A 10,501-nucleotide genomic window follows, 5' to 3' on the forward strand; every position below is an offset into this window, starting at 1 on the left:
AGAGATTTAGAGTTTGTGCATTTTTCATTTAGCACGATCTTAGCATAATAAATTGGGTTTTAACGGATAAGATGTTTGAGAAGATGCCTTTTCCAACAGGAATCTATAAGTTCAGTCTCTTTCACGGGACGAATGGCATTTGGCGTGCGGCAACGGATTTTATTGAAGAGATTATTGAAGCTTTAATTTAGGCGAAATATAAATATGAGATAGTATTTTGGGTACTGAATATACATATATAGCACGAAATGTTAATTATTCATAAAAAGATTGCACTTTGCACTTTGGTTTTACCAGAGTATAACCTTATAGACAAGTAAGTGGGCCTTAACCATAATATAAACTAATTAAAAACTATTAAAATTTAATATTGTCAAGTTGATAAAGAGACCATCTAAAAATGTTTCAAAATTTATATCGTGTAAGTTATTGGCTAATAATAAAGTGAAACATTAAAAATAACTCAAAAGACCCTTTTTCATACAACAGAACGGAACGATTGATGAGAAGTTAATGTAGATGGAAATATGTATATTCTTATAGGCTAATCTAAACTAAAATCACTAGTTCGCTTTTAGTTCAATGCCTGTTTCGAATTTGTAACAATATCTTTGGAATAATCTATTTGACCATCCCGACCCCATTGTCATTATATATGCTTTATGTAATTACCTTCGGCTACAAAACGGATTCGCAGTTTAATAACTTATATAGATTTAATTGAGATCCGATTGATAAAACTTAATGGGGGTTAAAAGACCATTTAAAGCTGACTACTTTATTGCGATATGCTCATAGAGCAATCGCGCTTTAGTTAGTTATTAGCATAGTCAGTCAATCGTTAACTTCCAATAAAGTTTATTTCCGAAAATGTTTTTTTTTTTTTTTTTTGATTTTTTAATTTTTATTATTGTCCAAGTTTCACATTTTCCTTAAGTGACTTGAAACAAAGCGATTGGAAAATTCTACGACGTAACGAATTTTAGTTTTAGATCAACCAACAACAGAAATCTAAACTTCTTAATTCCTAGAAGTAACGAGAGAAGTCTACCCATAATAACTGTTTTAAATCTACAATAACATCAACCGAACGATATATTTGGTCAACCGTATCATCCTGTATGTCACAGGTAATGTCGTTACCTCTCAGTATAATCAGGGATCTATAATTAAGATCCGATAAATATTATTTAATGGGTTTAAAAACGATTCAAACACATAAACGCTATTACGACTTGGTCACAAAGCAATTGCTTTTTTACTTTTTTGTTTAGTTTAGCTTCAGCCATTTGTCGTTAAAACTTTCTATAATGTTTATTTTAAAATTATGTTATTTTTGGATTTTTTCAATTCTATTCTTGTCCCAGTTACAATCTTCGAATGGAGCAGTAAAATTTACCAATTTCCAATGTACAAGTGAGTTCAAGGAGTGTGATTTGAAAGTTCTGGGTCGTAACAAAATTGGACTAAGTGTGGATGTGAAATTGAAAGATTTTAAAATGCAGAATATAACTGTAAGTATGCCATCAAAACAAAACAAACCAGAGGGCCGGGGCTAACTTCGACCGCGTCAAAGTTTGTATACCCTTGCAACCCTTTTGGTAACTCTATCCTTACCTATTAGCCATCAATGTGTAAGAACGTTTTTCTAAAAAGGATTAAGCTTGAGAAAGAAAGGCCTACAATCATAGGAAATAATGAAAGATATTGATCAAAGTCACTGTTTTCCACCGATCGTTCCTATGGGAGCTATATGATATAGTCACCCGATCTTTATCAAATTCGGCACAGTCATTAACATATATATTAAATTAAGAAATGTTTAATTTAAAAGCAATCGCGTTAAAAGTAACGAAGTTATTTACAATAGTCACTGTTTTCGACCAATCGTTCCTATGGGAGCTATATGATATAGTCACCCGATCTTGATCAAATTTGGCATAGTCGCTTATAGGCGTAGTAACCTCTCTAATATTAAGTTTCACGATAATAGCATAGAAAATAACGAAGTTATTGAGAAAAGTCACTGTTCGTGACTTTGGGGTTTGTATGGGAGCTATATGATATAGTGGTCCGATCCGGCTGAATCCGAGATATACAACGCCTGCAGTATATACAAGCCTACGTGCAAAATTTCAGCTCTGTAGCTCTTACGGTCTAGGAGGAGTTTGCGTTGATCCAGACGGACGGACGGACGGACGGACATGGCTAGTTGAACTCGTCTCGTCGTGCTGATCAAGAATATATATACTTTGTATGGTCGGAGATGCTTCGTTCTATGCGTTGCACACTTCTGAAGAAGATAAATTTTGAGTTCGTGCAATTTTTTATTTTAGCACAATATTCGTATACAAAATTGGGTTTTAACGGAAAACATGTTTGAGAAGATGCCTCTTCCAACTGGAAACTACAGATTTAGTCTCGTATATGGGACTGACGGCATTTGGCGAGCAACAACGGATTTTTTTCTAGAACTTGTTGAAACATTCAATTGAGAGAGAATGTAACTAATTTATTGTTATACGTGGTGGTGGATTTTGGATTGTTTATGTTTTTTTATGTAGTTGTAATTATTCAGAAGCGATTTGTCCTAAAATCGAGATCATTATTTGTTATACTCTATTAGGCATTAGAGAGTATTAAGAGAGATCTTCTAAATTTCTTGAAAACTGTTTAGTTTAATTGAATCTTGTTAGGATGAACATTTTTGAAATTGTGGTACAAACGTTTGCGAATTCGTTCCTTCGCATTGAATATTAAGATTACGTTTTGGCATAAACCAGTGCTACATATTCGCTTGAGAAGAATAAAAAAACCCTGACAACAATTTGTCCCAGTCATAGAAATTTCAATGAAATGGAAATTTGAAACGTTAATTTTTTAAATTCTGTCAGACAGATGGTCGTCAGTCGTGACAGTTTAAAGACATTTTGGCGAAGCTGCGAAATAAAAAACTCAGTGGACTATATATTTGTGCGGTTTTTTTTTGGGGTTTTTTTGAATTCAAATAAAAATGGAGTCATTAGGAGAAAGAAGAAAAAAAAAACAGAAGAATGGGGGGCAGATGAGGTCATCAGCCCTTGCGCTCTCTCTCTTTTCGTTCTCCCTCCCTCTCTCTCTCGATCTCACTCTGTTATCTGCATTTTCTCTCTTTCTTGCCAATGGTTTTCGTTTCTCGTTTTGAATTCCAGGCAATCAGTGAAGCAAAAACAAAAGATGATAAAGCTATAAGATGAGTTGGAGGAAAGGGGAACACATAACAAAAAAGCTAAAATTCTCCTTGTTAGCGCAGAAATTTTATATATATTTTTTTTTTCAATGAATGGCTTAGCCTTGAACTTGATCAAGTAAATATATACCTACTACAAAAATATATCCATAGAATGTAGTCAACATTTACCTACTTTTTTTTGTGTTTTGTTTTGGTGCGTATGGTCAAAAATATGTATATTTATTTATTTGTGTTTTGCTGTTTACTTAATAACTTCTTTTGTTTACTTTTTTTCTCAAGCCAAGAGAACAGAGCAGGGCAACGACTTCTATGATACCCTATGGATAAATTAACAAGTTCAAGACGGCTTTACAGCACATTGAAGCGTATTTTTAACCTGCTCAAGTACAATTTGTCTTAGGTAAAAACAATTGTATTAACATTTTTCGACACTGTTAGCTTACTATCAAGCAAAAACAAAAACATTCGGGTTGGAATTGAAGAATCGTGTCCTACAATATAATAAAAATCAAAACAAACTTGTTCAAACCCTTTTTACCCTTTTTTTTTTATTTTTCGTTCAGTCAGTGACTTGAATGTTGAAGGGCTTGTTTAGATCAGCTAGAATATGTACATATATCATTTATATTGTTACTGTTAAATTAAACAAAGCTTAGAGCTGTGAAGGGTATTCAGAATAATATTAGTAAGAATTCCCAAAAAATTATCTTTATCTTTTGCTGTTATCCATCTCTTTCTTGCCATAATTTGTTACTCTTTTATTTTATACATTTTCATTCCATTTAATCGATCAAGGCACACACATACATACAAAGAGACCGAGACTCACGCACACAAGAAGATACGGAACGGAGAGCTTGGGGAGGTTCGTTGACCGTAAACCGGACGAAAAGCAGCTACGTTTGTCGTCCAAAAAAACATAAGTACAAAAGGGTTAGAAGACGGGGGTGGCAGAGAGGTCGGGAGGTATGTGTACAATGCGGTTTGTTGGTTATAAAAATAAGTAAGAAAAATCAATGTAAATGTGGGTGTGTATTTTTTTCTCTCTCTCTCTCTCTATGTGTGTGTATGTGTTCTTTTTAATGATCTGTCACGCTTGGCGTTTGGTTAACCAATCGAAACGAATGCCAGAGAAGAAGGCTTAAGACCTCAATACAACTTCAATTTGGCTAACAATAGAAGTAGCTTCAAAGGCATGGCCAACGGATAAATATGACAAAAGAATGATCTGTAATCAATTGCTCAATAGGTGATCATTGATCACATCTATGTATGTATCCATGTATGAGAAATTACTTTTTGGATAAATCGTTTAATTATTGCTTAAAACATTAAAATTACATCAAAACCTTTTTTGTTTCTTTCTTGTTTAATGTCTACAAAATCCTTAAGAATTTTGCATGAATCAGAATTGAAAATTGTTTGCCATATGCCACAAGAAAGTTTATTGTATAAACAAATCAAAGATAACTTTGGTAAAATAAATATTTACTTATGAAAATAAAGAAAGTATCTTATTAGCCGAGAGAGACAGAGAGAGAGACATTTTAAGTGGCATTAAGAAGACAAAATTCTTTACCAAGTTAGTTTAACCCAATTTACGTCGGCCTAAAGTTCTAAAATTATTATAAAAAGTTAACACACAATAACCATTCATTGTTTATTATGTTTTTTTATAATATATAAAATTTTTGTTGAAACAGTTGTTATTGTTGGTAAACGTAGGGGTAGGGATAAGGAGAGAGTGAGAAGGGTGTGGATTGCGAGTGTTGACACAATTGGCTCTTAGCCTTTTTTGTTGTTTGGGTTTTGTTGTATTTTTGGCTGGCTCTTACTCTGGTCTAGCTGTTTTCTCGTTCATTCCCCATTACAGTTAAGTGTTGCCAATGCCTCAAAGTATCTGTGTGTGAGTGTGTGTGTGTTAGACATTCCAGCTGAGCAACAGTTTGTGCTATATGCAAATTTCTTTACATATCTTGACAGTTTGTTGCTGTGGCTGTCTCTCCAAAGTCTGTCTCTCTGACAATCGACCGTGCCGTTTTTGTTTTTTATTTTTCTTCTCTTTCTTTATCTTTACGTTAATTTTTTTATTTTCTTTTTTTTTTTTTTGTAAATTCCATTGTAAAAGGTTGATAAAGCAAGCGACGGGGTGGGCAGGAGGGTAAGTTTCGGTAAACAAATGGCTATTTAAGTAAACACGTAATTACACAAAAATGTCTCTCCATTTATTTTTTTCTTTCGTTTTATGAAGTTGTCACCCAAAATACAGAAGGAAAAAAATAGTGCTACCATTTCTGGTTTATCTCAAGACTGTAAAATAAAAACACAAAAAAACAACAGCAGCAAACAGCAGGCAGCAGTTGAATGACATCTAACAAATAAGCCATAACAAAACACAAAAAAAAAGATTATGCAAAAGTTCGATTCAAGAGAAGAAGGGCAATGAAATACGAAAACTAGGAATATTTATTTTTATTTAATACATTTCAAATATGTATTATAAACAAAAGAACCTAACAAAAACAGCAAGAAGAGTGGGGATAGAGACAGAGAAAGACCGGTAAGCTAGCTTGAACTGTGACGTTAGTTTTTTATACCCTAAATATCAAAGAAGTTAAATTCGGCTATGCCGAAGTTTATATACCCTTGCAGTCCTTGACAATAATAATTTCACATGTTCAAAATTTGTTTTCTGCAACTCAATTCATTAATATACAAACAAAACAATTTTACTCTTCATACTATGTACAATTTGTTCTTCTTCTTCCCTCATTCCCTAAGCAAAGCAACGCACGCATACACATACAGTTTATGTAGCGTTGCGTCTGTGTGTGTATGCATGTGCTCTGTTGATTTGATGATGACGTAGTAGGCAGCAAGCAGAGCTGCCGGCAGCGATTGAACCGATTTATATAGACTGTAACTTGTGTTCTATTTATCCGATCAGGGTCAAATTTTGGGATCTGAGATTTTATATCAAATTCTATTATATTGGTGAATTTCATGGGGATACTCCAATTTTTGCAAAAATTTTTGTTCCAGAGCTATATGATATAGTAGTCCGATCCCAAAGATTTTCATACTTTATCTCACCCGGGTAAAAAAAAGCTCCCAAAAAAAATTTCATCCCGATAGCTCTTAAGATGGCTGAGTAAAACGCGTACGCACCGACGGACAGACGGACAGACGGACATGGCTATATCGACTTAGCTTCTCATGCTGATCAAGAATATATATACTTTATGGGGTCGGAAACGTCTCCTTCTGTGCGTTACAAACATCTGACCAATTTTATAATACCCTCTGCAAGGGTATAACAAATCAGTTGATCATTTGCATTAAGTAGTCATTGATGGGCAATAATAAAGTCCCATACACATTCGAGTTACAAGTCCTCAGACCAACTTAGACATATGTACATACTTATGTAGTCTAGATTTAGTCTAGTATTGTGAGTGTTTGTTGCTACATATGTATGTAACATAAAAAAAAATGCAATAAACATCCAAATTTGCACTTTTAGGCTAGAAACTCAGTTGAAAAACAAGAAAGCACTATTTTAAAGTGATTGATTTTTAAAATACAGTAAAAGCTAAAAAATTTTTATTTTAATTACGATAAAATCAATATACCCATTTTTTTTCAATTGCAAGTCAATATAAAAACAAAACTTGTTTTGTTCGCTATCGCTCTGTTTCTCTTGCTGATTCTGTGAGAGAGACTAAAAGTGTATGTGTGTGAGTCACTCTCATGGGCACAATCACACAAAAAAGGGGGAGAGAGAGGGAGAATGAGACAGCAATAGCGATATGCAGCTTCGATTTATCGCTAAATGCAAATTGATTCAAAAATGTTAACGGTTAAATTTCTTATGGTAAATTTAATGAATAACTTAACTCTCTTTGTGTATGTGTGTTTGTGTGTGTATAAGAAAGAAGTGAATCATTTTAAAGCAACAGCAGAAAATCATGCAAAAACGGATGTTTATTTTCAGTTTATCACCAACAACAAGAACAACAAAAGTGCGAAAACTTTTAAAGAAACACTCAAACACAAAATTCAAAGAAGTTGCCGGTGAAAAAGCAACAAAAACAAAAACACAAAAAAAAAACCAACTATAAATTGAGATAGTGATTCATTTGTCAATCGATGAGTGTGCGTCAGGGCAAAAAAGAAAAAGCACGAATCGCACACACACACACACACACACACCCATACATATTCATATAGCGATAACAACTAAATTGATTTCTTTGTCAATAAAAAACACAAAAAAAGACAAGGAAAGGAAAAAATTAAAATGAGGTAATTGTGGGCACAATTTTTACTTTAAGCGCAAGAGACTGCAAAATTAGATATCGATGCAATAAAACAAATGGAATAATTTATTGTTTTTAAGATAATTTCAATCTAAAAAAATTGTCTTAGGTTTTTCCACATAAAAACAATCGAAATGGAAGTACTTTTTTTATTTGTAATGCATTAAATAATGAATAGTAAAAAAAACAAGGCTACAACAAATAGAAACCTTTTTAGTGACAAACTAAGCGTGGCTTACGTTAAATATTAATTTATTTTAACCATTGCAAAGTTATCTTTGTTTGCGACAGATTCATGATTCACTAATGGTTTACTTCATTTGTTAAAATTCATAAAAATCTCAAAACAACCTTTGTTAAAGACGAAATCTAATGAAATAATAAAATAATTATCATAAATAATCATGCTTTTCCCATGTAAATCTGCATGTAGGAATAGTTTAATGAAAAAGTGTCATACATAGATATGGAAATAAAGCTTTAATTTAATTTAAATTAGATTAGATTTTTGGAAGGGTCCTTTTCAAGATTCCTGATTAAAAACAAAGAATTTCGAATAACATGATCAAGTAAAGTAAAAATTTTCCATATAATTTGTAAACAATTCTATATGTACATATGTATATAGAGTATTAAGTAAACCGGCTTGGGAGTGGTGTCACAGTAACATTTCATCTACTTACATTTTTCTTTGATTTTACTCGGATAATATATAAATTAGTGGGGCATTTAATCGGCTTAAAAACAAATCATTTTTTTGTTGTTGTTGTGGGAATGCCTGGAAATGGGACATAGAAGGCGAAGAGAAGAGGGAAAAAAACTGGTCAAACACGCGGCCAACAACAACAGCAACAAGAACAAAACGAAACCGGCAAAGAGCAAGCATAAGCAAACGAGCGGGCGGCCAACGCCTGCGCAACATACATAGCAGTGGATGATGATGGGACAAACCGACAGACCCAGACCGAGAGACAGACGGGGACCAGAAGAGCTCTACAGGTTTTTCAGGTCGCGACTCTGACTTATTCTTCTTCTTCTCTGCAGCAGCATTCGTTCGGGTGAAAGTCAACCGACACGAATTTATTCCCATTTATGGTTTTCAATTCGTATTTCATAATTAAAGTGAAGGAGCAAATTAAGAATATTATTATAAGAGCATAACACAACTCACCTGATTCTCATGAGGCACCCATACCAGACGCTTCTGTGTCCATTCGGCCTGTGTGGCCGGATCGTTGAATTGATTGCGTTCCACCGAGAGATATTTCAACTCGGGATCATTGCGATCGACTTCTTCAGACATTTCGTTTTTTTTTTTTTTTCTCTTTTTTTAATAAATTTATTTCTTGTTGCTTAATTAATTCGTTGTTTAAAATACTTTTTGCTTTAAATTATATTTTTTAATTTATTTTATTATTTTTTTTTTTTTAACTGAAAACGAAAAATATATCTTTAGATAAAACGCAAGAAAAATAAAAAATTTCAAAAGACGCGCGAGTTTCTTTATCTTAGAAATGCGGCACAAAACGCAGACGGCAAGAACGGCAACGGCAGCAAGCGAAGGAGAGACGCAAAGCAGGGAGAGCGAGAAAAAAATATGGCTACGGACACAGACTCAAGAGACAAAAAGGGAGAGAGAGTGAGAATGAGAGATGGAGAGGAAGAGAAGGTTCTCTTCTTTTTTTGGTAGGGATAAAGTTGTATTAATTATTATTTCGTTAACTAAAACAAAAGAACTAGAAAACAGTGCAAATAGTTGGCAGTTTGTTGCATTCATGTATTGTTAACATAATTTATGGCAACTTTATTTTTTAATTTGAATTTGTGCTGCCGTAAGCAGGTAAAAGGTAAGAAGAGAGGCGGCCATCATCTTTCTACTTCTTCTTGTGTTGCGTCTTCTTCTTTTGCTTTTGTGTGCCGCTGTTCTGCACACACACACACACACAAACACACACACATGGTCACTAATACACAGACACGCAGCCGCGCGCAGTTTTCTTTTTTCTTAATTCTTTTTTTTTTTTGCATATTTAACATTAACAATTTGTATAAAGAATATTTCTCATATATTCAATTTTCACTGTGTCAGCTGCATTTTGTGCAAATTCATGAAATACATTTCGTAAGTTGAGTGTTTCAACAAGCTGCAGCGTTGGCGTTGGCGTCGGCTTTGGCTGGCCGGCGGCTTTTTTTTTGGGCGTGAAACTTTTTAGATCCTTTTCGTTGGCTTTTCGTTTTGTCGACTCGTTTTAAAATTCGGGCGTTTGCATTGTATTTTGCACTTTATTTCGTTTTAGGCTATGAATTTTTCTTGAAATGTGCAGTTTTTATTTGTTTTAAACGACAGCTGCACTTCCATCGGCACTCGAACACACACACACACATGTACTCTCGCAAATACACACACACACACCGCGTTACACACCCAACGAGGAACTTCAACAACTCCTTTTAATGAGTATCAATCGCGTTCTCAAAAATGCTGAAAAATTTGTTTTAATCCTTTTTAAATTTATTTAATTTTTGCAATTCCGTTATTTGTAATTTGACAAACGGGCGAAAAAAACTCCGCACAACCTTCCAGCTTGAGAATAAAAACAACAATAGCAAATAAAACAAAAAGCAATAACAAAAACAACAATGAGAATTACCCAGCAAACATTTTCAAGCGGCTAGTTGAAAAATACTAACCCACTATTGTCGGCAATTGTTTGAAAATTTTCTTTGAACACCATATTTTTAAATAGTTTCAAATCTCTATCAAGTTAAGTAGCCAATAAATTACATTTTAATGCAAATATTTTATAAACTCAGATTAATTAAATTTATTTCAATAAAACAAAAAAATATTGTATAACTTAACTTGTATGCTTGCATTACAAAATGCGTCTACGGCCCCATAGTGCAAATCGCCCCTATTTTTAAAGGATACCCAAATAACATTTTTAAA

At 33.5% G+C, this 10,501-nt stretch overlaps 1 protein-coding gene across 3 annotated transcripts in view; it reads right to left on the reverse strand.

Annotated features, from left to right (window-relative positions):
• zip (myosin heavy chain 10) overlaps positions 1-10,138 on the reverse strand; it is a 39,054-nt gene extending 28,916 nt beyond the window's left edge. For all 3 annotated transcript variants that reach the window (XM_068291418.1, XM_068291417.1, XM_068291420.1), the window contains exons 1-2: positions 9,977-10,138; positions 8,723-8,982 (exon numbers count right to left, since the gene is read on the reverse strand). In XM_068291418.1, coding sequence (XP_068147519.1) covers positions 8,723-8,854 — 132 coding nt within the window. In that variant the 5' untranslated portion in view covers positions 8,855-8,982; positions 9,977-10,138. The remainder of the gene's footprint in view (positions 1-8,722; positions 8,983-9,976) is intronic.
• Positions 10,139-10,501: the final 363 nt, after the last annotated feature.

This window comes from Drosophila tropicalis, unplaced genomic scaffold (genome assembly GCF_018151085.1).
Source record: "Drosophila tropicalis isolate 14030-0801.00 unplaced genomic scaffold, ASM1815108v1 contig_593, whole genome shotgun sequence".
In the NCBI taxonomy this organism is placed as follows: domain Eukaryota; kingdom Metazoa; phylum Arthropoda; class Insecta; order Diptera; family Drosophilidae; genus Drosophila; species Drosophila tropicalis.